Genomic DNA, 26,885 nt, shown 5'->3' with positions numbered 1-26,885 from the left:
TTTGTAGCTAACTCTAAACACATATTTATAGGGTTCCGAGAATGTAGAAGTATGTATCTTCATCTTTGTATATTCTAGAAAATAGTATAGTCAACATATGGGATGAGCTGCAGGTAAGCATTTGGAGAAAGGTAAGGCCGGCACATCCCGTGCTTACATAGCACAGAAAAGAGCTGTCTGCTATGATAATCTATACCGGTAATCGCTTGTTTAAGGATCAGGAGAAACATGTGCTTTGTCGTGCATATCTTTAATCCTTCATGAAATTAAACTAATACATTAACGTTGGATTGTATATTTATTAGAATCGCACAAACCTCGGATTAAGGAGCTAAGAAGGATAGCATCATAATATAGAAAAGTAGCAGGAATCCATCGTTAGTTTATGAATCTGGAGGAACAAGTGGATTGTGTCATGGAACAGTCTTCGCATGCATATATGGCATGTACAATAATTTATAGACGTGCTAGCTAGTAGCTAGGGTGTTTCTTAATTAAAATGGTCGAGCTCACATCAAACAGGTCTTCCTGGTATATACAGCAAGCAATTTCAATCATTAGGTAAAAATGGATACCAAGAACAATGTTGCAGTTACCCTGTTTCTCTCGGTTAATCAAGGAAGTTGATGAAATACCATCAATAGGAAACAAACAATACGTTTCTTCGACATATCGAAGAAAATCGTTAATATATAAGATAAGAAGTTTAATAAATTAAAGGCTTAATGCCCTTTTACCCTCAATATTTGGGGTGTGTACCGATGCGGCTTCAATATTTTAACTCGGCCGATTCAACCTTCAAAGTATCTGATATGTTCTGATTAGCCCTAATATATCGATATAAAGCCAAAAAACGGTATATAAACGGAGGATAAATTTGCATGGTATATAAAGGAGGATAAATTTGACAATTACTATTGAAGATAAAGTTTGCTCCTTCATTTTAACCCCAAAAGAATACATGATGTTCCTTTTAAACCCTAAATAAACATGTGCAAACAAACTCGCACGATTTCAACTCAAATTTCGGAGGGCTCCAATGTTCATGCTGATAAATAATTATATTCAACTATTTTATTTTTTTATTATATGTTAAATTAAAATCCATAATATATAATTATTTTTAATTTTATTTCTTATTACAAATGATATATTATAATTATTATTTTTCTACGTGTTATAGTATATATATATTAATATATCTAAAATTAATTGTTTTATACTCAAAAAAATAATAATTCAATTTTACACACCGCCTCCCAGATTATTGTGTCGGGCCTGTTCAAATAAGAAAACATATAGATACTGAATTTCTTATTAAGTACTATTTTGGAGATCACAGGGTTAAACAGCACCAGGGTATGCAATCCATGGACACTTGTCTGAGAAAGTTGATACCTATTACCTACAGCTTTGGCTTTGTGGTCCTTGAAATGGTAGGAAGGGTGCACTAGATTAACAATGAAGCCTACTACTGGTTGCCTTCTTGAACATGTGAGCAAATTCTTGTACTATAAAACTATAACTGTTGCTTCACTTTGAACTTGAGAAGAAATTTAATTATCGACTTTATGATGATCATGACAATTAGGAATATATCAATTTGCTGATTTGCTTATCATGATGTTGAATCTTTAAATTATCTGACCTTGCTTAACATGATGTCAGTTGTTACAGGCAAGGAATTTGTATGTAAATGACATGCATTCGATCGGATTTAGTCGATGAGACTTTAGTTAGGGATGAATATATCATCATTAATGCTAAAAAGCATATAGAGATTAGTCTGATATGCACTCAGTCATCAGCTTCTGGGACGCTTGCAAATGAAAGTACAGGTCAACCTAAAATCAGGCAAAACCATTTTATTCTAGTTAGAGACAAAGACGCATATCATTGCTATCCAAAAGAAATGTACACAAAGATGAAATAAAAGAAATGATAATTTACTCAGTATTAATATGAATTTAAATTTTATTGAAAATCAGTCGGCCCAGTAAAACTTAACCCCAAAAGGAGACCTTACAAGGGCCAAAACAAATTACCATCAACAGGAAACAAACAATACATTTCTTTGACAGATAGAAGAAACCATAAATAGATAAGATAAGAATTTAATGAATTAAATTGAAATTGCAAATGTCGATGAACGACCACCATGAAGATGATATTCTAGTAACACTCAAAACCAGATGGGACTTTCTTGCCGCAGTTATTAAGTACCAAGCTCAGTGCAATGGGAACATTCAATTTGATTCCGAGAATGTTGGCTTTAATGGCAGTACATAGACACAGAGCCGCCTCAAGATCAACAAGGCCTTCAATGAGACTACAGCATGGCAATGTTGGAGGGGATCCCACAACGACATCAACCAAGTTAAGCACATTGGCACATACTCCTAACTTCAGTGGATCGCATTTACTTACATGATAATAAGCAGAATCTGGTATAGGTGTAGTGCCAGTGGCACTGACCACGGCAAAGAAGATAAGATTGAGTGCCAGAAGAAGGGTTAATGAAGCTGTATTTTTGGATTCCATTTTCGAAAAGCTGATTGGTTAACTCCTTAATTTGCTTGTAGTACTGATGTTGCTTTGAGAGAGAAGTGTATGTTTCTTGCTGATGGACTTTGTAGCTAACTTGAAACACATATTTATAGGGTTCCAAGAACGCAGAAGTATGTATGAGCTAGATAAGCCCATTTGCAGAAAGGTAAGGTCATCACGTCCTGTGCGTACGTAGCACCGAAAGAGCTGTCTGTATGATAAATTATACCAGTAATCGCTAGTTTATGAATCAGGGGGATGATGTGCATTGTCGTGCATATCTTTAATATATCCTTCATTAAATTAACCTAATATATATTAACGTTGGTTTATATATCATCACACTCATGATATGAATCTTAAGTATCTAGTTAAATATTTAGACGATAATAATAACTCTGGTTGTTATTAGTTAAGCTTTAAGGTGTCAAATTGTTGTTCGTTTATAATTAGCTGTGAATCTGCAGATAATATTAATTGATCATGAATGGTTAGTTTATGAACCAGGAGGAACATGTGGATTCTCGCGCATCTTTCATAAATCAAAGAAACCATGCAAAAGGTTGGATCATCACCATATCTTCTAATCCATGCATATGTCGTATGTGTTGGAAATTAGCAAGCAAAATACACAATAATAGACAATTATATATGATTAACAAGAACGAAAAATCCAAATAATGCAACTTCGCTTCGAAGATAAAATAGCTCATGCGCGCGCGAAACTTCGCTTTGAAGATAAAACAGCTCATGCAGCTCATGGGCGCGCGAGACACATGATAATATCATGCACAACCACATTGAGCATGCATCTTATCATGCACAGCCACATTGAGCACGCATCTGTTGGCATTTTTAATCTTAAACTGAGTCATTATTGTTTTTATTTATGGTATTTCATTTCTGCAGTCCAGTGATTAGCAGCTTGGATTAAGTTAAATAAGTAGTAGAGTATCTTTAGGATGATCAGAGTGATTTTAGGATCGTGAGTGGTGATGGAGATTTTGAAAGAAAGGTGGTATCATTCAGTTCCTGATTTCTAGCTCATCATCAAATTGTAATCTCTTTAAATCATTGCTTTATCTCAATAAAACGAGTAGTTGGTTTTGCGTACATGCTTGGTTGTTTCTCTTTCAATTCTGCATAACTAAACATACAGTTTATATATATATATATACCTATATAAACACGTAGATTTGTTCTCAAGAATTGGTATCAGAGCCTGGGGATCTCTGTGTGAGTTGTTACGTACAGATCAAAATCAACATCAATGGACGCGAGTAAAGCAAAAGGAGGATCAATGGGTCTTAGTTATCCTATGTTAACAAAGAGTAACTATACAGCATGGGCACTAAAAATGAGAGTGTTTATGCAGGCACATGGAGTGTGGGAAACTATAGAACCAAGTGATCCAAAAATCACGGTGGAGGATAGACATGACAAGATTGCTTTGGCCATGATTTATCAGAGTATACCTGAGGAGATTTTGCTGTCACTTGCAGAAAAAAAGAAGGCAAAGGAGGCCTGGGAGGCGATTAAGACTTTGTGTCAAGGAGCAGACAGGGTAAAAAAGGCTAGAGCCCAGACCCTGAAGGCGGAGTTCGAAACACTAATTATGAAAGACAGCGATCAAATTGATGATTTCTATATGAAACTCAATGGAATTGTGACAAATATAAGAGCTCTTGGAGAAGTGATAAGCGAAGCATATGTGGTGAAGAAACTGTTGCGTGCAGTTCCATCCAGATTTTTACAAATAGCATCAACCATTGAGCAGTTTGGTAATCTAGAGACTATGACCGTTGAAGAAACTGTGGGTTCCCTCAAAGCTCATGAGGAAAGGCTGAAGGGGCAAAGTGATACTACAGGTGGTAGTCAATTAATGCTAACTGAGGAAGAATGGACAAAGAAAGAAAATGAAGGCAGAAAGCTTCTCTTAACCAAGGAGGAGTGGCAAAAACGAGTAAAGGGTGCAGAAGGGAATTCTAGCGCAAGGGGACGAGTGGTAAGAGATAAAAGCAAAGTAAAGTGTTACAATTGCCATACATACGGTCACTACGCAGCAGAATGCCGGAGACCGCGCCGTGCAAAAGAAACAAATCAGGAAGCTAATATGATACAAATGGAGGACGATGAACCAGCCCTTTTACTGGCGAAACATGTGATAGAAAATAATGGAAAGGTACTATTAAACGAAAGAGATTTTCAACCTAAATTGGCTGTCAATGAAAAGAAAGAACATTTGAGCTCGAATGTTTGGTATCTTGACAACGGGGCGAGCAACCACATGACGGGTCAGAAATCTAAGTTTGCTACACTCGATGAAGGAGTCACTGGGCAAGTCAGGTTTGGTGATGGTTCGACTGTGAAGATAGAGGGGAAAGGATCTATTATTTTCAAATGCAAAAATGGAGAGGAACGTGCACTTCATGAGGTATACTATATCCCTACTCTCTGTAGCAATATAATCAGTTTGGGACAGCTATCTGAGGAAGGTAATAAAGTTGTGTTAAATGGAAATTTCTTGTGGGTTTATGAAAGACAAGGAACCCTCTTAATGAAAGTTAAGAGGTCACACAATAGGCTGTATAAACTGATCATTGAAAATGTTGAATCTGTTTGTTTGTTGTCGAAGTCTGAGGAGTTGTCGTACTTGTGGCACATGAGATTAGGACACGTAAATTTCAACTCTATGACACTGATGCATAGAGATAAAATGGTATATGGAATGCCAAGCATTGTTGAGCCCAAAGAAATTTGCTCTGGATGTTTAATGTCAAAGCAGACAAGGAAGAAATTCCCGTCAAAGGCGAATTACAGTGCAAGCAAAGTCTTACAACTAGTTCACGGTGATTTATGCGGACCCATCGAACCAGCAACTACAGCAGGGAACAAGTATTTTTTTCTCTTAGTGGATGATTTTAGTAGATCAATGTGGGTTTACATGCTGAAGAGTAAAGATGAAGCACTCGAAGCGTTTAAAAAATTCAAAGCACGGGTTGAGGATGGGAAAGATAAGAAAGTAAAAGTTTTCAGGACAGATAGAGGAGGTGAATTCACATCGAAGGAGTTTGAAAAATATTGTGAAGAAGCTGGGATTGAGAGGCATTATTCAGCTCCTTATACGCCTCAACAAAATGGCGTGGTTGAACGGAGAAATAGAACGGTGGTTGAAATGGCTCGTAGTTGCTTAAAGGAGAGAAAATTGCCATCAACAATGTGGGGGGAGGCAGTACGCCATTCAGTCTATATATTGAATAGATTGCCGACTCGTGCACTGTCAGGGAAGACGCCATACGAAGCCTGGACAGGTTTGAAGCCAAATGTTGGTCATATTCGTGTGTTCGGATGTATAGCACACATGAAGGTCCCAAGCGTTCATACCAAGAAACTAGATGATCGAAGTATAACGGTGATAAACTTGGGAAAAGAGCCTGGTAGTAAAGCTTATCGATTGTATGATCCACTAAAGAGGCGTGTGTATGTGAGTCGGGATGTAGTTTTTGATGAAATGAAGTGCTGGTCATGGGATAAACATGAAGATAGAGAAGAAAATCGTTCTGATTTTTTTTCTGTCCCTGATAAGTACATAAATGAATCAGAAGTACATGTAGATCAGAGAGACAACGAAGGTGATGCAATCACAGAGGAGGATGTCACAACAACACCACCAAACTCGCCAACAAACAATCAAGGTTCAGAAAATAATGATGAGAGCAGTGAACCTAAACGGTACAGGAATCTTAGTGACATTTACAATGATGCTGAAGAGGTAGAGATACAAGATGAATTGATGTTTGTAGGTATAGAAGAGCCAGTGAATTACAGTCAGGCGGTAAAGAAACGAGACTGGAGGCAAGCAATGCAAAGTGAACTCGATTCAATTGAGAAAAATGGCACCTGGTTTTTGACAAAGCTACCAGACGGGCATAAGGTGATAGGCCTAAAGTGGATATACAAGCTAAAGAAAGATGCCGAGGGAAACATAATAAAGTACAAGGCCAGACTTGTAGCGAAAGGTTATGTCCAAGAACAAGGTGTAGACTACGATGAAATCTTTGCACCTATAACTCGCTTGGAAACTGTTAGGCTGTTGCTAGCTTTGGCAGCTAAGAATCAGTGGCAAGTCCATCATCTTGATGTCAAAACAGCATTCCTAAATGGTGAAATAAATGAAGAAGTCTATGTGATGCAGCCGGAAGGATACGAAAGAAAGGGACAGGAACATTTAGTGTACAGACTCGTGAAGGCACTGTATGGGCTACGACAAGCCCCAAGGGCCTGGTACGCTAAACTCAACAGATGCTTGGAGGAACTTGGTTTTAAACGTTGCCCTTATGAACATGGTGTTTACACGAGACGTGAAAATGGTGAGGTTCTTATAATTGCAGTCTACGTCGATGATATATTGGTTACCGGTACAAATGTAATTGCTATCGAAAGCTTTAAAAGGCAGATGAGTAGCATTTTCGAGATGAGTGACATGGGCAAGCTGACGTATTACTTGGGAATTGAGGTGAGACAAGGAGATGGGTGTATTGAGTTGAAACAGACCAGTTATGCAATGAAATTACTAAAGAAGGCAGGAATGATGGGTTGTAATCCAACCAAGTACCCCATGGATCCGAAGGAGCAACTTACAAAAGATAGTGAAGGGAAACCAGTTGAGGTAACTCAGTACAAAAGCATTGTGGGTGGTCTTCGTTATTTGGTTCATACGAGACCTGACATAAGCTACGCGGTAGGTATCGTGAGCCGATATATGGAAAGACCAACAGAGCTTCACCAAAATGCTGTTAAGAGGATACTTCGATACATAAAGGGTACTCTGAGCTTTGGTCTGATCTACTCAAGCAAGGGAGGTAATAATATATTAACTGGTTTTTCAGATAGTGACTTGGCAGGGCACTTGGACGATAGGAAAAGCACAGGAGGCATGGTATTCTACTTAAATGAAAGTTTGATAGCCTGGGTATCTCAGAAGCAGAAATGTGTGGCATTGTCCTCGTGTGAGGCAGAATTCATGGCTGCTACAGCTGCAGCGTGTCAAAGTATTTGGCTTCGCAATGTACTCAGTCAAGTTATGGAAGAATGCATAGGACCAGTGACGCTATATATAGACAACAAGTCAGCCATAGATCTATCCAAGAATCCAGTGTTTCATGGGCGGAGTAAACATATTGACATTCGCTACCACTTCATAAGGGAATGTGTTGAACGGGGAGATATTGTCATAAGACACATAGCAGGAGAAGACCAGAGAGCTGACATATTGACGAAGCCACTGACCACAATCAGGTTTGAAAGAATGAGGAAGCTTCTGGGTGTAAAAGAACTTAACTAAGAAGTTTAAGATTAAGGGGGAGATTGTTGGCATTTTTAATCTTAAACTGAGTCATTATTGTTTTTATTTATGGTATTTCATTTCTGCAGTCCAGTGATTAGCAGCTTGGATTAAGTTAAATAAGTAGTAGAGTATCTTTAGGATGATCAGAGTGATTTTAGGATCGTGAGTGGTGATGGAGATTTTGAAAGAAAGGTGGTATCATTCAGTTCCTGATTTCTAGCTCATCATCAAATTGTAATCTCTTTAAATCATTGCTTTATCTCAATAAAACGAGTAGTTGGTTTTGCGTACATGCTTGGTTGTTTCTCTTTCAATTCTGCATAACTAAACATACAGTTTATATATATATACCTATATAAACACGTAGATTTGTTCTCAAGAGCATCAACACAGGGGCATGCGCATTCACACACCTTAGTAGTTGTGCACTACGCATGCATGTGATGTACTATAAAGCCACCGGCCACTCATTATCAAATCAACGTGGTACTCAAGTTTTCACAACTTAATCAACCACCTAACTCGTTTCAAGCTAGCCATTTAAACTCATTTTATTTATGAATTCTACTAAGAAAATATCTTAGGTCCAAACTTAGAAGTTAAATACTCGTAGTAAGGAACAACCTCTAACTATTAGTTCCCATAAATTACATCAAGAACATATTAATATCATGTCTCAAACTTTTCATTTTCTAACAGTATGTACAATAATTTATATACATGCTAGGGTATTTCTTAATTATAATAGCCAAGTTCACAACAACCGTTCTTCTTGATATCTAGCATAAGCAATTTCCGTCCTTATGTAAAAATGGATATCAAGAACAATGTTGCAGTTACCCTCACTACAACAATTCTGGGTATTTTCCATCATAAACGTAGCGCCCCTCCTTTTCTGTCGTAAGATATCCGTCGTAAAAGCCCAGAACTGTTGTGAATGTTAGCATGATCATCCTTCAACATTATCATGCATTTGTTCTTCTTTCCCTTGATTCTCACACGACTCCATTATTAGAATTAATAATATTAGCATAGATATAATACAAGAATCACGACAATTTTAGACTGACAAAATATGGTCGAAATTACAAAAATGATCGAATAGCTGCGAACAAAAATGAAACAATTGAAATTAACAAAACGGTCAAAGTTAATATAATTTCAACCGAATGCAATCGAAATTAATTTTGACTATCAATTTTGGTCGAATTTATAACTTCAATCAACAACGGCCAAAATGCTATATTAACCAAATCCGGTCGAATTTAACATACCACAAACTTTTAAAAAAATATATGATATGTCATATATATGCATTCACTTTTATTGAAAATCAGTGAGCCCAAGAAAACTTAACCCAAAAGGACACCTTAGAAGCGCCGAAACGACAAAGGAAGCTGATGAAATACCATCGAAAGGAAACAAACAATACATTTCTTCGACAAATTGAAGAAATCATAAATAGATATGATAAGAATTTAATAAATTAAATTAAATTTGCAGATGTCGATGAACGACCACCATGAAGATGATATTCTAGTAACATTCAAAACCAGATGGGACTTTCTTGCCGCAGTTATTAAGTACCAAGCTAAGTGCAATGGGAACATCCAATTTGATTCCGAGAATGTTGGCTTTAATGGCCGTACATAGACACAGAGCCACCTCAAGATCAACAAGGCCTTTAATGAGACTGCAGCATGGCAATGTTGGAGGGGATCCGACAACAACATCAACCAAGTTAAGCACATTGGCACATACTCCTAACTTCAGCGGATCGCATTTATTTACAGGATAATAAGTGGAAGCTGGTACAGGGGTAGCGCTAGTAGCACTGACCACAGCAAAGAAGACAAGGTTGAGAGCCAGAAGAAGGGTTAATGAAGCTGTTTTCTTGGATTCCATTCTTGAAAAGCTGATCGGTTATTTCCTTAATTTGATTCTTAGTACTTATGTTGCTCTGAGAGAGAAGTGTATGTTTTTTGCTGATGGACTTTGTAGCTAACTTGAAACACATATTTATAGGGTTCCAAGAACGCAGAAGTATGTATCTTAATGTTTGTAGATTGAAGAAATTATTATAATAAAAACATGGGATGAGCTAGATAAGCATTTGCAGAAAGGTAAGGTCGTCACGTCCACGTAGCACAGAAAGAGCTGTCTTTTATGATAAATTATACCACTAATCGTTAGTTTAAGAATCAGGGGGAAGATGTGCATTGTCGTGCAAATCTTTAATCCTTCATTATATTAAACTAGTGCATTAACGTTGGTTTATATATTCTCACACTCATGATATGAATCTAAGACAAAAATAATTACTCTGGTTGTTATAGTTAAGCTTCAAGGTGTCAAATTATTGTTCGTTTATAATTAGCTGTGAATCTGCAGATAATATAAATTTGATCATGAATCGTTAGTTTATGAACCAGGAGGAACATGTGGATCTCGTCCATCTTCGATATTATATATAGACGTGATAGGGTATTTCTTTATTATGATAGCTAAGCTCACATTAGCAGTTCTTCTTGATATATAGCAATAAGCAATTTCCATCTTTACGTGAAAATGGATGTAAGTATATGTGTATATATTATAAGTGTCTTGTTACAATCTCTGTATTCCAACCTCTTATACAGATGGGGTTCTTTAGTATATATACTATCTATTACACGTGCTAGTCACATGAGTGCCTCTTGGGCTTACAACATTTGTGGGCTTCCTAACGGGCTTATGCTTATGTGGGCTATGGCCCAACATTGGTCCTCCCCCCAGTATGTCGGATCTTTTAGATGTGACTTGGTGAGTCTGCCTTTCTTTATTTTATTTCTCCTTGTGTTGCTTAATTTGGAGGAAATATCAGGAGTCTCGAAAAATAAAAGAAAGTGGAGGGAAGTTTGACAGTCTTTTGCGTGTACTAGCTTTCCTTGGGAACTGATGAGTAGTCATTTCTCCTCTTTCTTTGTGCCCCGTCTATTTGAACTGTGGCTCTCTTTTAAGTTGGAGCATTGTGGTTCTTTCCTTATTGCTTGTGTTTTTTAGGTAATCTCTACTTCTTGCTTTTCCTTCTTTGCTGCGTGTATTAGCTTTTGTTGGTTTTCGAAAATGTCCACTTCAAGGTTGCTCCGTCACCACGCGCGGGTTCCCAAGGTTGTTGCCGGTGGGTCTCCGGGATCGTCACGGGTTTTTGACGGTCTGACGCCTTTGCCCAACGTTGCTGTGCGTCATTCGTCTTCTCATAGCTTGGCCTCTTTGGAGAGGGAGTTTGGGTCGATGGAGACGGACGGGGATGAAGACAAGGCGATGGAGAACCCCGGTAAGTTTTTTAGCGTGAGACGCTCTTTCAATTACCGGACTACTATGACTGCTGATAGTTCTGAAATCCGGAGTCTCCGTCGTTATTGTTGTTTTGCTATGGGATATGTGCACCATCTTCCCAGTCGAAGTGATAAGATGTGGTGTCCCCCTTCAGAGGGGTGGCAATCTATACCTCTAATTTTCTTTGACTATGGCTTCCGCCTCCCGATGCACCCATTTTTTGGTGTCATTTATGAGGCGTTGGGGTGTGCGGTTGCTCAGCTGTCGCCCAACGCCGTGGTCCAAATCGTGGGTGTCATTGCTCGTTGTCATGAGTTGAAAGAGTTACCGTCCTTGGAACTTTTGTTCTCTATTTATAGTGTGAAAGATTCTGGGGGTTTGTTGTATTTGGATAGGAAGAAGGGGCGGGTGCGCCTTGTCGACGCTCCTTCTTCTCACTCCTCGTGGCACAGTCGTTGGACCTATTTGGAAGGTGATGATCTTGATTGTGTTCGCCCCTGGACCGTTGTGTCAAAGCAGAGGTTGCGAATGCTTAATAATATGTCCACACTTTCTGATGACACCTTGAATGCTTTTCATGGAGCTATCGAGCGATATAGTGTTGACGATTTAACTGACTTTAAGTTTTTGTCTAGCCGTTGTTGTAAGCTCTCTGTCGAGTTGTTTATTTTGTGGGTTTTGTTTTTGTACTTGTGGCTAATGCTTTCTTGTTTTCTTGTAGTGGCTGGCAAACCTTTGAAGGCTTTGGTGGAGTCGAAGCCGAAGATGCCAAGCCGAGCGCTGTTAGTGAAACTGGCAAAGCGAGGTGCTACCTCCATGGCTGCCCGTACTCCTGAGACGGGAGAAAAAGAGGTTACGTCTCGTGATAAGACTGTGGCCGTTGTGGCTCTTGATTCTGATCCAACTGAAGAGATTGCGGATTTGGTTACTCGTGAGCGGGGTCGTAAAAGGATCCAGGAAGACGCCGAAAGTCCTTTCCGGCGTCCTCCTCAGAAGAAGCTTAAGAAGCCCGCTGCCGTTCGTGAGGAAAATGTGGACTCTGTCGCTGTGCCGTCCTACCGAGACGAGATGACTCGTCTCAAGGGACATCTTGATCAGGTTACATCTTTTTTCTTGTTGCTCCCTTGTTCTTTTGTGGTTTCGTTTATTTTTGTTAACAATTCTGATTGCCGCCTCATGCCGATTCACGTCCTTTGTAACTTGTTTCTGCCTTTCGATTTGTAGCTTGTTCAAGGATTCTCTCGAATGATGATGCTGGGAGATGGAGCTGATAAGGCAGAAGAACTTGCTACAGTGAAGCGTGAGCATGAAGAGGCGAAGCGGCAACGTGTTGAGAAAGAGAGCAGGTTGACTGCTGAGCTTGAGGTGGTGAAGCGTCAGAAGGCTGAGCTTGAGGTTGACAAAGAATCGCTGAATGCTCTGGTTGCGTCCTTTCAAAAGATCGAGACAGAGCAGTCTGTTGCTTTGTCTTCCTTGAAGAAGGACCACGCTGAAGCTTTGAAAGCTGCTGAGAAGGCAAAACTTGAAGTAATGGAGGATCTTGAGAGCGTCCGTGGTGAGCTGTCGCGATGCCAAGATGAAGCTCTGAAATCTTTGGAGGAAGGTTACCAGTTATGTTGGGATCGTGCCGCTGGGGTTGGTTACGACATGCAAGATCACACCTTTTCGAAGTATTGCGAGGAGATAGCGGTTGCTGAAGATGCCAATGGGTCTTCTAATCAGGCTGGTAATCAGGCTGATGAGCCTTGATTTTTAGTATGGTACCTTAAACTTTTGTGGGGGAATGCCCCTGATGGATTTTGTAAGACTTATAATTACTACCGTTGTTGTCTTTTGGTTGCTTGCTGCAGTAGGTTGACTGCCTTATTATGTATGAATATTTGACTTGCTCTTTACCGCGTGTTAAGCGTTTGAAGATATTTATGCTTGCCATCTTTCTTTGTCTTACCTTTGTCTTGTGACTTGTTGTGTGCTTTCGCCACATTTTGCTTATCTTTGGTACTTTGTTGTTCTGAGTTCCTTGAGTGTTCGAAGCTCTGGATTTTTCTTAGTGTCGCTTTTGTTTGTAAGGAGATTCTTGCCTTAGTGCTCCTTTTTGTCTTTGTAAAGTCTTTACTTTAGGTGTGTTGTTGAAATAGGTCTGCACTTTTCTAGAATGATCTTTATCTCTTTTCTCTTTTGTGGCTTGTTGCTCTTTTAGAGCTGTCATGCCGTCGAGGCGTTTACTGGAGATTTGATTACCTGTATTGTCAAAAGGTAAACACGAAGGGTTTCTGATTCGTTATATGAGAATAAATATCATGTGGTAAATCGTTTCGATTAGTGACATTGTGTTGCGTGGCCAACATTCCTTTAAAAAACTAGGCAAGTGCAAAGGCAGCAATATTTTATATATGTAAAATGAAAGTAGTTTAAACTGATAGAAGATGACACACAGCAATGCCTTAACAAAAGATAATTACTTAAGAAGATCTTGAACTGGGAAGTGATACTCCCAGAATAAAGATAGTACCAAAAGATTCATAGTTTAAACTTAGAACATAACATAATTGATCAAAAGACAAAGTTCTTGTAATAGAGTGGTTGGGTGGCGATCTGGTGAGCGCTACTGGTAATACTTCTTGAGGTGGATTGCGTTCCAAGTGTTGGGAACTGGCGAGCCGTTAAGGTGGCAAAGGCGATATGTGCCGGGTCTTACCACCTTGGAGACTTTATAAGGCCCTTCCCAGGGTGCTGACAGCTTGGAGACTTTTGCCGGCATTGATGCTGCGGCCTCTCTGAGAACAAGGTCATTTACCTGAAAGTGTCTGGGGTTGACTTTGGCATTGTAGTACTGCGCCACCTTTTGCTGGTACTGCGCCACCCTAAGACTTGCTGACTCCCGCACCTCCTCAATTAGATCAGTATTGAGACGAAGCCCTTCTTCAGAAGATTCTGGAGTAAAATTTTCAACTCTTGGTGAATTCAGACTGATTTCTAATGGGAGAACAGCCTCCGTTCCATAAGCCATTCGGAATGGAGTCTCCCCAGTAGTTGACCTTGGAGTGGTGCGGTGTGCCCAAAGCACGTTTGGCAACTCGTCAACCCAGTTCCCTTCCACCTCCATCAGCCTTTTCTTGAGTCCCTGGAGAATAGCCCGATTTGTTATCTCAACCTGTCCATTGGCCTGAGGGTATTCCACCGATGCCTTGAGGTGCTTGATTTTCAGCTCGTTAACGGCCCCTTCAAAATCTTTTCCCGTAAACTGGGAGCCGTTATCCGTGACAATAATGCGAGGAACCCCAAATCTAAAAACAATGGACTCCATGAAAAAGTTTATCACTTCCTTCTCTCTGATCCGAGCAAGTGGTCTGGCCTCGACCCATTTGGTGTAATAATCTATAGCTACAATGATGAACTGCCTTTGGCCAGTAGTTTTTGGTAATGGTCCTACTATGTCGATTCCCCACATATAGAAAGGACATGGTGAAGTGACTGGGTTGAAGTTGACTGAAGGGCGATGACTTACCGAACTGTACAGCTGGCAGGGTTTGCAAGTCTTTGTGAAGGTGTCACAGTCTTTTCTAATAGATGGCCAATAAATTCCATGGCGAATGATTTTCAGAGCCATGCTTTTCCCTGCTGAGTGATCCCCACATATTCCAGAATGTATCTCAATCATGGCAAGCCGAGCTTCCTCTGGCCCAACACACTTGAGTAGAGGCTCACTTAAGGCCCTTTTGTATAGCTGTTCCCCGACCAAGCAGTATTGGCGGGCCTTCAAAGCGATGTGCCTCTGTTCTTTACTATCTGTTGGACTGTTTGTGTCCTTGATGTAATCCATAATTGGAGTCCGCCAGTCGGAACCATCTCAGTGAAGTAAAGTTCCACGATCTTAGTTGAAGGGGCTTTGAGCTCCTTGATGTAAACTGGGTCTGAAACTGTCGAGGTGTTTGAAGTGGCGAGCCTTGCCAGTGCGTCGGCCCAGTGGTTAACTGATCTTTCTATGTTGTTGATTGTCCACACTTTGAATGAAGCTAACAGCCGTGATGCTAAGGACATGTAAGCTGCCATCCTGTCATTGGCCGTTTTGAAATCTCCGGAAATTTGCTTCACCACCAACTGTGAATCACAAAATATGTCGATGACTTTTACTTCGAGATGCTGGGCGAGTTTTAGTCCAGCGATGAGAGCCTCATATTCTGCCTCATTGTTTGTTGTTGGAAACAGGAACTTGGTTGCCTGTTGTACTTTGAAACCTTCCGGGCTTGTCAGAATGATGCCCGCTCCCCCTGCCACTGCGGTGGATGAGCCATCAGTAAAGAGAGTCCATGCCTTGTCAGTAAATGCCTTGGTGGAAGGGTCATCCTCTTTGATGCTAAAAGAGCACTCGGCTATGAAATCTGCCAAGGCCTGAGACTTCATGGAGCACCGTGGCAAGAAAACAAGGTCAAACTGGCTTAGTTCCACGGTCCATGCTGCCAAGCGACCGGTCATGTCGGGGCGATGAAGTACCCTTTTGATTGGCTGGTTTGTCATAACTGAAATTTGCCGACCTTGGAAATAATGGCGTAACTTCCGACTTGCCATCACCAAGGCAAATACCAAATTTTCTACGGGTGCATACCTGAGTTCTGCTTCCTTTAATGTATGGCTAGCGTAGTACACTGGCCTTTGCTCCGAACCAACGTCTTTCACGAGAGCTACTGCTGTGGTAAAGTCAGAAGCTGACAAGTAGACTTTTAGCGGCTCACACGGAGTCGCTTTGACGAGTATGGGAGGGCTTGCCAGGAACTCTTTGATGCTGGTGAGGCACTTGTCACAATTTTCGTCCCATAAAAGCTTGTTATCCCTTGAAGCATTCTTAATAGCCTCATAGAGTGGTAGACTGCGTCTGGCAGATTGGGGTATGAAGCGACGAAGCACCGCAATACAGCCTGTCAGTGTTTGTAACTCCTTGATAGATTTCGGAGCTGTCATACCCTGAATTGCTGAGATTTGAGCCGGGTCTGCCTCAATGCCCCTGTTGGTGAGGAGAAAGCCTAAAAACTTTCCCCCAGCCAAGCCAAATGAGCACTTGGTGGGGTTAAGTCGCATTGAATTGTTTCTTACCCTCTCCAAAGTTTCTCTGAGATCTGAAGCATGGTTTTGAGATTTAATGGACGTGATGATCATGTCGTCTACATAGACATGCATGTTGCGTCCCAGCTGAGGAGCAAAAACAGTATCCATAGTTCGTTGAAATGTCGCCCCGGCATTTAGGAGACCAAACGGGACTACTTTGAAGGCGAACACCCCTCTGTGGGTTATGAAGGCGGTATCGTCTTGATCTTCCTTGGCTAGTTTAATTTGATTATACCCGCTGAAGGCATCCATGAATGAGATGACCTCGTGACCTGCTGTGGCGTCGATGAGTTGGTCTATGTTCGGAAGAGGGTAGAAATCCTTAGGACATGCGCGATTCAAATCCGAATAGTCCACGCACATTCTCCACTTTCCATTGCTTTTCTTCACCAAGACCACGTTGGCAAGCCATTTGGGAAATTGGACTTCTTTGATGAACCCTGCTTCCAGCAACCTGTCAAGCTCCGCGTTGATGGCCTCCTGTTTGTCAGTAGAAAAGAGGCGTTTCTTTTGCTTTACAGGCCTTATCTCAGGCTTGATGTTTAACCTGTGTAGCGCGACATTGTCGGGTATACCCGGCATGTCTTTTGGAGACCATGCAAAAACATCCGAGTACTCCCTTAAGGTGCTGATTATTGTTTCCTTTACTTCTTTGGAAAGGGCAGTCCCTATGGTAACTGTCCTCTCCGGCCTTGCCAGGTCAAGAGGTATTTGCTCTGTTGCCTCAGCAGGCTCATGTAGTGGGGGCTTGGGGACCTCCAGAACTGATTGAGGGTCAAGGACCACGCTCTCTTCAGACTCGATAGTTTGAACTTGATTTGCCACAATATCAGCAGCCGTTGCCAATCTTTTCTTAGGAATTACGTTTGTGATATAGCACTGGCGTGACATTTGTTGGTCGCCTGTCACTTCACCAACTCCGAACTCTGTTGGAAATTTCATTTTCAGATGGGTTATTGAGGTGATGGCCCGAAGGGCTGATATGGTGGTGCGGCCTATAATGGCATTGTACCCTGATATTGCATTAACGACGTGGAACTTCACCATCTGCCAAGTCTGCCGAGGTGGCGAGCCAAATAGAACCGGAAGGTCAATTGTGCCCAAAGTTTTTACCTCATTACCCGTGAATCCATATAGGGGTGAGCTCCTTGCATCTTCTAGCTTTCTGTCCCCCATGTCCATCCTGGTGAAAGCACCGTGGTATAAGATGTCGGCTGAACTTCCATTGTCGATTAAGATCTTCTTGACCGTATTGGCCCCAATCTTAGTTGTGATGACCAATGCATCCTGGTGAGTGTGAAGGATACCCTCTGGATAATCCTCATCCGAGAATGAAATGACTGGAGATGGGTTCCTTTTGGGGCGCTTGTTATCCACTCTATACACCTCTCTAGCATATGCCTTCTTGGAGTTGTTCGACGCCCCGCCTGCCGCTAGGCCACCAGATATCACGTCAATGATTCTATCCCTTGTATGCACCGCTTCTGGGCTTTTCTCCCTTTGCACAAAGTGCGTGTACTGGCCTTTTTGAATTCTGTCCTCTACCATATTTTTGAGCTGGTAACACCTTTCAGTTGTGTGGCCCGTGTCCTCGTGATAATCGCAGTATTTGTTGCTTGGAGGGCGGTTTGGGTTCATTGGCCTTGGAGGCTTGTAATCTGGCTCTGTCTTTATGATTTCCAGAATCGAAGCGATCTCCGTGTTAAGCTTTGTGAAATCTTTTTCCTCTCTTGGAGGCCTTGGAGGCCACTGCCTTGGGGGACGCTGAGATGTGTTAGTGGCAGACCCTTTCTCTGGCAAGTCCTTTTTCTCAATAGGTGGCAAGGCCTTAGAGTCTGCCTTTCTGTTATCCCATTTGTTGTACTGGGATGACTTGTCCCACTTCTTGTGAGGTGGCGAAGTGTCTTGGATGCTACCTACCGCCTCCTGAAGTGTCAATCTCCTTTCAAGTATCTTTAATGCGGCCTCTAGACTGCGGGGGCTTTTCTCAAAAAACTCCTCCAATAGTTGTCCATGGCGAGATTTGTCCACTCCCGCAGCCAAGTAATTCACCGCGAGTTCATCTATGAGATTGGGGATGTCTGCTACTGCGGCTCTGAAACGCCCTAAGAAGTCCCTCAGAGATTCGGAGGATCTTTGGCGGATTGTCATTAGAGATGCAGTGATCTTTCCGCCCCTCTTGTTGCTAGAGAATCTGGTGCGAAACTTAGTTTTTAGCACCTCCCAGGAATCAATGGAGCGAGGTGGCAAGTTGTTGAACCACTGAAGTGCTGTGCCCTTAAGGCATGTGTAGAAGAAACGGCACCTTGCCACATCGGGATGTCCACAGAAACTCATCCTGCCATCAAAGAGATTTATGAAGTCTGACGGGTCCGTGGATCCGTCAAACTGATCAATCGATGGAATCTTCAGGTGCCTGTCTATTTTTGCATTTTCGATATCTTCAGAGAGAGGACTTTCTGAGGGGAGTTCCACCCCGCCGGTTTGGGTCCTCATGAAGTCCTTAAACACAGCGAAATCACTTTGCAGCTTGGAGATGTCTTTATCTCTATGCTTGTGCCCTTCAGCATATCTGGAGCTTACCTCCTGAGCGAAAGGAACTATACGAGCCTGCGGAGTCGCCACCTCGAGATGGAGGCTTGTATGATCGATCTTCATCGTCAGTTTGGTACTCTGAGGATGTTCCAAAGGCAGGGTACTTCCCCAGCTCAGATTTGATCCTTGCTATCTCTTGCTTCTGCCTGAGTTCAGCCTCTAAAACACGTCTCTCTCTGTCGAGAGCTTCGAGCTTATGCTCCTCGCTCTTTTTCCCGGCGTTTCCACCCATGGACTCCGCCTTTTTTAAGGCCTTCATCCTTTCCAAGTGGAGTCTAGCGTCGCTAGAGAGCACATGCTTCCCCTGCGGTGTTCGAACCAAAGTTCTTATGGTGCCTCTGCGGCGCTTCCTCCGGCCAGTAGGATCGGAAGCCGCCGGGCCTTCCTCCTCACTGCCTTGAGTCTCATCATTCTCAAATTGTAAGCGCCTGGTAGCGGAGCTTGTTTTCCGACATGGCCTCTCGGGGATCGGGGGTACATCTCGCGTCGCTGGTTGCGGCGGCGAGTCGTAGTACTCCTCGTTGTCTCCGATTATCACCATGTTTGTGGAGCTTTGAAATTTCTGGTTGGAAGGGCGAGATCCCCTCCTTCTAGCGCCAAATGTAAGTATATGTGTATATATTATAAGTGTCTTGTTACAATCTCTGTATTCCAACCTCTTATACAGATGGGGTTCTTTAGTATATATACTATCTATTACACGTGCTAGTCACATGAGTGCCTCTTGGGCTTACAACATTTGTGGGCTTCCTAACGGGCTTATGCTTATGTGGGCTATGGCCCAACATGGATACCAAGAACGATGTTGCAGTTACCTGTTTTTCTCGGTAAACCCTCTCTTCTTTATCCTGGTTAGTGCAAATCGGGCGTGGCCCTTTCTGTCACTATTTTAACAAATAATGTTCCAAATATCGCATTATATAAAAAAAAAGTCCTAAACATCACTTCAAAACGTAATTTTAAGTTGTATTTTGCAAAACGTCACATCGTTAATTAGTGTGCTTTTTTGGAAAAAAAATTGATTTCTTACTTTTTTAAATTTAAAATCTCTACTTAAATTGATGTTTTGGTTTCAAAACGCTACTCTTTTTTTTTTTTTTTTGAAAACACGCACTTGCATTAAAATTTATCGAACTCAAGGTTACAAGTAAGTAAATCGGGCGCGTATCATACCACTCCCTAAGACCTGTCATAGAATAAGCGGCTTGAGTTATCATATGAGCCACTCTATTCGCAAGTCTCTATAAACAAAAGCTACCAATACTTCCTCAAAGTGTTTAAGTAACTCATGACAATCCTCTACTATCGTATCGAAATAAGATTTGCCTTTATCACCATGGATTGCATCTACCAACAATTTAGCATGATACTCGAATATACATTTACAAGTTCGCCAATCCTTTGTCCACGACCATGGGCGGAGACACATTGAAGGCCATGGTGGGCTGTAGAGCTCAGTGTACACTACAAGAAAACATGTCAAAACCGACCAAATTAAGCCAGATCTTTTTAGCTTAGCCCAGGACATATTAAGCCAAACCCAATTCTTTTTTATGTAAAACATTCAGCTACGGAAGAAAACAAAGTAAAAAAACATGAAAAAAAAAAACTCCATATTTAGGAATAATTAACAACAAAATCAAGTAACATATGACTTTGGCTAAGAAAATTTTTCGAAACTAGCTTAGGTGAAATATATTTTTCTGGCTCCGCCCTTGTCCACGACAAAGCGTCTCTCAAATTCATAGCTTCTGCTTCTCTAGCATGCATTATTCCCCTGACTGTATTGCTTCGAGCTCCATGAAGATGATAATCTAGTCACACTCGAAGCCAGATGGGAGTTCCTTGCCGCAGTTGTTAAGAACCAAGCTGAGTGCAAAAGGAACATTCAATTTGATTCCGAGAATGTTGGCTTTAATGGCAGTACATAGACACAGCTGAGCCGCCTCAAGATCAACAAGGCCTTTAATGAGACTGCAGCATGGCAATGTTGGAGGAGATCCCACAACAATATCAACCAATTAAGTTAAGCACATTGGCGCATATGCCTAGCTTCAATGGATCGCATTTACTTATCGGATAATATCGGATGTTGAAGGTTTTTTTTTTTGTTTGCATGCACTAGAATATACTGCGATGAGCAAATGTTTTGAAGTTGGTCATCAGAGCAAGTCGATCCAGTACAATTTCGAAAGTCGTACCATTGTCATATCATATCATGAGTGTGATGATACTTTAAACCAACTTCAATGCACATGATCCTCCTGATTCTTAAACTAATGATAACTGGTATAACAAAAAAATGCCCACCGGATGCACTTAAATTAGGAGTATGCGCGAATGTGCTTAACTTGGTTGATGTAGTGGTAGGATTCCCTCCAACACCTCTATATATGTTGCAGTTTCAATATCCAAGGCCTTGTTGATAAAAATAAAAAAAAACTTAACTAATCTTTTCTTAAAATTAGTTTATATATATAGAGTTGGGCTCCTTGGAGTCCCGCATAATTGGAGTCCTTGGAGTCCCAAATCTGGATCATTGGATGAGGAACATAACCGACGGTTGAGATTTAAAAAACAGAATATTTCTGATTTAAAATAAAAACTGAGAATCTGGGATACTGTGTACGCTACGGTTGAACGAGGATACGTATAGTAACTACACTGACTGCAATCAAGGAACACCAATATCCCGCACATCACTCAAAGTGGTTCAGTTACAGTTTAAAATGTCCTGCGAGCGTATTCTGCAAAGCAAGGTGGAGAGAGACACTTGGTTTCTTGAAAGCTCAGGGTGGAAGATTTGCTCAACCTACGGAACAGAAAACAATGAGTACAGGTGAATTTTTGGTTCCTCGCATGCGTGTATTTTTTTTTTAGGCTGATTTGGGTTTTAGGGTTCTATAGTTCTTATAATGAAGACACTTTGCCCTGCACCAGTATGATTGTTTTTGTGAATGAAAATCTCGCGTGCGTGTAAATTAGCGTGTTAGCCTATGCAAGATGTTGCCCAGTGCTTATGTCAACATGATGTGTGTAGTATTATTGTTTGCCCACTGAGAATGTTCTGTGCCTTATTTTTTTTGAAATAAGTAAATTAATAAAATTGGTGTAACTGGAAACTTGGATCTTTAAAGCACTTAAAAAACATGTGATGATCTGAAGTACAGAATTAAGAATATAGAAGCAGAGCTTATTTAGAAGCACTATTAAAGTTGTTAAATTAGGATTGATGTATATCTTGAATTTAATTCTGAAACTGCAGTATTTTCAATTTAAATACACTGAAGTGTCCATTATAGAATTTTGAAGCACTTGTGTTATATTATTTTTCAGGTCGGAGACGAAGTAATCGTCTTACTGCGAGTGCGAGCCCATGGGTGTATAAGTACCCTAAGAAGGCTCTGGAGCTTTCTGAAACAAAGGGAAGTGCTGTGATTGGGAGTCGGGATATAAGAAGTGAGTGGGGGTGGGGGAAAAAAATGGATACGAGGGATTCTAGCGATGAAGAAGATGACTTTGTCACACCAGGAGAATCTTTCAGTAAATCTCATAAAACTTGCCAAAGTGCGTCAGGAAAGAAGGAGTGCAAGATGGGTGCTAAGGAATCTTATAGAAGTAAACGGTTAACACCATCTGTTAAGATCAGAAAGAGGACGCCACAGAACAAGGTATGGGTTTTGTATTAAAGAGACAAAATGGTTAGTGTGTAGATGCCACTTTTTGCTTTCGTTAAGAATTGTTACCTTATTTTGTGCAGGTTGCAGGATCAGGTAATCGCGCAAGCGCAGCGATAATTATAGCGTCTAAGGTAGTGAGAAGGAGAAATGTCAAAAAAACTCCTAAACTCAAGATAGGTTATGCTGATGGAAGTACGGAACATGAGGAGATGCCTAAAATACAGCAAGGGCTTAAGAAGACTAGATCCAATGAAAACTACATTGAGAAGAAAATTTCACCTTCCATAATGTCTCAAGTAATTGCAGGATTATCCGATAATCAGAGACAGTGGGTAAGAGTAACCGGTTTTGCAGAGTTACTTAATTTTCGTATGCTATGCTACACACATCGTCTAGGATACAATGTAGTGAATGCATTTGATTCAAAGAAATGCTCCCTGGAATTAAGAGCAGGTAGTATACAGATAGACGACAAAATGGTTGAAAAAGTGATTGGCCTTCCACGAGGGGATAAGGAGATTATATTCAGTGATAATAGTAGTTTAATGTCCGAATGGAGTGACCAATTTCCAGAATGTAAACGATGCAAAATAAAACCACGCATGGTGAAGGACAAGATTCTTGCAAGTCGGTTGGATGACAAACAATTTAAGTTGAATTTTCTGGTGCTCTTTTATAATTTCTTTATTGAGTGTAATCAGAACCAATATCTAGTTCGAGATGTACTGAACGTGAAAATGGATATAGACAATTGTGGAGAATATAACTGGTGTCAGCTATTAATTGACAAGCTGAAAAAGACACACGCTTTCTGGGCTGCTAATAGGACGCGAAACTTTAAAGGAGCTTTGGCGTTTCTTATTGTAAGACTTAGTTCCGTACTTTTTTTTGGGTTGTTCTCCACCTAGTATATTGTAAGCTTTATTGTTAACACATAGTTTTCTTCCATGTTACCTTGCAGTATCTTTACGTGAGCAAAGTCCGGAACAAGTATACTGTGTACGTAAGTCCCTCGGTTCCAGCATTTCGGGCTTGGTCTGACATGTTACTGCGTGAAAGACAGAAATATGAAGAGAAGCAAGGGTGTTTTGGAGTTGGTCAGTTGGTTGAGCTGGACTCTGGTGAACAGGTATAAGACGTTAAGACACTAATTATACAAATTATATACTGCCTTTATAAGCACGGGGATTTGATGGTACCAAAAAAATATTGCAGGAAGCTAAAGGGATAAATAAACAAGCGGCATTGCAGAATATAGTGACAAATGGTACAGGACAAGATTTGAACAACGGCACAGAACATGAGTATTTAGAAAGCATTGTGAGTTTACTATAATCCATCGCTGATAGGTTGTTACCAGTTGCATATGATGACTAACTGTTTCTACATCATTATAGGTTAACATTGACGGGGACGGAGAGGATGTGAATGACATGATTGTGGAGGACTCTTTGCAGATGGATGAGGAAAATTATGGTCATATAGCTGAAGAGGAAATGGCAGTAGAGATGGATATGAATGATATAGTAAGTAACACAATAATTCTTCGACATTAAGTTTTAGTCTGTAGGAGTTACAACAGGGCGACAATAAAATTTCCATTGTGCAGCGCAGTGTTATGTATATGATGAAAATATTTTCCATGCAGAACCGCAATGAAAAGCGTGAAACTATTGGAGTGACAAACGACTCCAACTTGCACACCATGCATAGTGTTTCAACCGTAATGCCTGAAGATGAAAACATGGTAAAGCATAATATTTTCTTACACTACTTTGTGAAATTATTAAGACAAAGCGACTGCATATTACTTTAAAAGCTTGATAAGAAAAACTTCTGCAGGGGGCTGCATTATGTAAGCGTGAAATTGTTAAAGTGGCAGATGACTCCCACTTGGATAATAGTGTCACCAATCAATCAAGGGCTCTGCCTAACAAGGTGAGAAAAAAACTTGGATATTAGCCTGCAATAGTTTGTGTGATACATCCTGCAATAATATTCTTAGTATTAGATTTAAGTCAATGGAGCATAAATATTACTTAGGAAATAGATAAACAAAATTTGTTGCAGTAAAATAAAGTGTTTTTTTAAAATAAATTAACTAACACTAGCGGGATTTGTTTTACGATTGTGTTCTGGGAAAATAATGTTTCTATTATCTCTATTTATTCGTGTGCAGAACAATTATATAAAAGGGGACACTGTGGAGGGTACACAAACTAATATGGATGAGTTGATAGATAAACACTTTGCAGATGAGGTAAGTACATACTATTCAGATATTATTTTTTTTTTAGTTTGCTATTAGTGAATTTGTTATGAACCTTGTTTGCTATTTTTTTTTACAAATTTTTACATGACAGAATTATGCCCAAGAGTTCACCAAAAATCTAGTGGAGTTGAGACACAATTATGAAAAATGCTTGAATAACTATGTGGTGGCTGGCTTGTTGTACCCGGATAATCCTATTATTGCTGGTTTGAAAAAAGAGTTCGGTTTCTTTTTTAAGTTATTTGAAGACACGAGTCCAATTTCAAAGAAGTTTTTCATGGGAAGTGGGGACGGGGAACATGGCGATAAAGTAGCCGATCGAAAGGAGTCTGAATTTGCACCAAGCTTTTCATTGGGGCTGACACAGATGACTCCTAGAAATCTTTGTGCTGAATTGGAAGGGGAAGGTGGAATGCGTGCTGCAAGTGGTGGGTTGTATTCCCTAACCGTGGCCGATCGACATGATGTGCTTTGTCCAGGGGATGATAATGCTTTAATACAAAGACAACGACGAGCAGTTAGGACAACAGAGATTTGCCGGTCTCCGTTTGTTAGCAGAGTGGTCGATGTAGTAGCTCACACACCTACTTTAGAGGAGAAAAATGTGTGGAATTGGCTGTTCTCTAATAAACGAAACAAAAAGTAAGTAGTAGTCAATTATTTTTGTATGGGATACATAATTTTTTTTAATAAATTACTACTATATATGTGTCTTAATTATTTAAAAAAATGTGGTTGTAGGGATATATTATTTGAATGGAACACAAGAATGTGCACAAAAGCACATTTCCAGTCACTGCATGATACAAAATTGGTGGAGAGCACTTTAATTGATGCTTGGACTTGTATGCTGAATGAGAATGAGATATTGAGATCTGATTCTTCACCGTTAAGACTATTCTTGAATACTGAGACGAGTGTAAGTCTTTGATGCATTATATATTTCTTTCCACCTTCATAAATAATAAACTGATTAAATGGGCACTGCATGTGCTAAATTAGACTTTAATTCATTGCAGTACGGGCCTATGAATATGTCAGTGGCTGAAGGAGATATACATGAGAAAATTAAACGTTATGCGGTCTTCGATGATAACATGGATGTTGTCCTGGAATTGGTAAACAGAGTACACGATAGGGTGTATAATGTACCAGACTTTGATATGGTATGTAATTTTTTTTTCAATTTATAATCTTGTTATAGAGTGCTATGTGTTAACTATTGCAAATATGTAGTTTGTGTTCCCGATTATTCAAGCTGCGCACCATTATATTATCTGCTACAACATGAAGAAACCAACATGGGAGATAATTGACAACAGGGTGCCATTTTATGGTATTGAAGAGTTGTATGGTGATTTGCCATTCCGTCTGGTACGTAAGGATAAATTCTTATATGAATTTTAAATTTTAAAATTACCTGACTTTGGTGAAAATTGTCCTGTACCAGCATGATTGTTTTTGTGAATGGATATCGGTATACAATTTGCCGAAGGGTAAAGAGATAATTTCGTTAAATCCGAGAGTTGTAAGAGTTGGCTGGCAGACTAAAGACAACTCCGTTGATTGTGGGGTATTTGTTATGCGTCACATGGAGACATATATGGGCAATCTGTCCACTTGGCGAGCGGGATTAAGGACCGAAAATGTAAGCTAATTTCATTTAGGTTTGTATTAGTGGAATAATTTTCTGGTGAGGTTACTAATCGGTGCAAATGACCTATTAACTTATGATGCAGGATAACCAAAAAAGCTTGCTGAGAAAACTAAGAGTTATATATTGTCACAAGTTGCTAACATGGGAATGCAATAGATACAAGGATTTTGTTAGAGACAGTGCATCTGCGATGGCTAAAGGGAAGACGGTGGTAGAATAAGTATCGATGGTGGAAAGCTTTAACAAGTTATCCCTACTTGGCGTAAAAATGAAATTCAGTAGTTATTCATTTTATTTTAACTCTTTTGGAGCTTTCGTTTGGATTATAAAGATTGATTATGATTATTAATGCAGAATGTTTGGTTA

The 26,885-nt window shown here is 40.4% G+C and overlaps 2 protein-coding genes across 2 annotated transcripts; both read right to left on the bottom strand.

Moving 5' to 3' along the window:
• Positions 1 to 2,060: 2,060 nt before the first annotated feature.
• LOC108201348 (14 kDa proline-rich protein DC2.15) lies at positions 2,061 to 2,541 on the bottom strand. The gene has a single exon (XM_017369641.2). The coding sequence runs from the start codon at positions 2,539 to 2,541 to the stop codon at positions 2,173 to 2,175; it is 369 nt and encodes a 122-aa protein (XP_017225130.1). The 3' UTR covers positions 2,061 to 2,172.
• A 6,889-nt stretch (positions 2,542 to 9,430) lies between these two features.
• On the bottom strand, positions 9,431 to 9,799 carry LOC108201347 (14 kDa proline-rich protein DC2.15). Its single transcript, XM_017369640.1, has one exon. It carries the CDS (start codon positions 9,797 to 9,799, stop codon positions 9,431 to 9,433), a length of 369 nt encoding a protein of 122 aa, XP_017225129.1.
• Positions 9,800 to 26,885: the final 17,086 nt, after the last annotated feature.

This window comes from Daucus carota, chromosome 9, assembly GCF_001625215.2.
Source record: "Daucus carota subsp. sativus chromosome 9, DH1 v3.0, whole genome shotgun sequence".
NCBI classification, from domain to species: Eukaryota; Viridiplantae; Streptophyta; class Magnoliopsida; order Apiales; family Apiaceae; genus Daucus; species Daucus carota.
This window is presented reverse-complemented; position numbering and strand designations above follow the sequence as displayed.

Coding starts and splice junctions, on each gene's coding strand:
- LOC108201348 (XM_017369641.2), bottom strand. CDS start 2,541: ATGGAATCCAAAAATACAGCTTCATTAACCCTTCTTCTGGCACTCAAT.
- LOC108201347 (XM_017369640.1), bottom strand. CDS start 9,799: ATGGAATCCAAGAAAACAGCTTCATTAACCCTTCTTCTGGCTCTCAAC.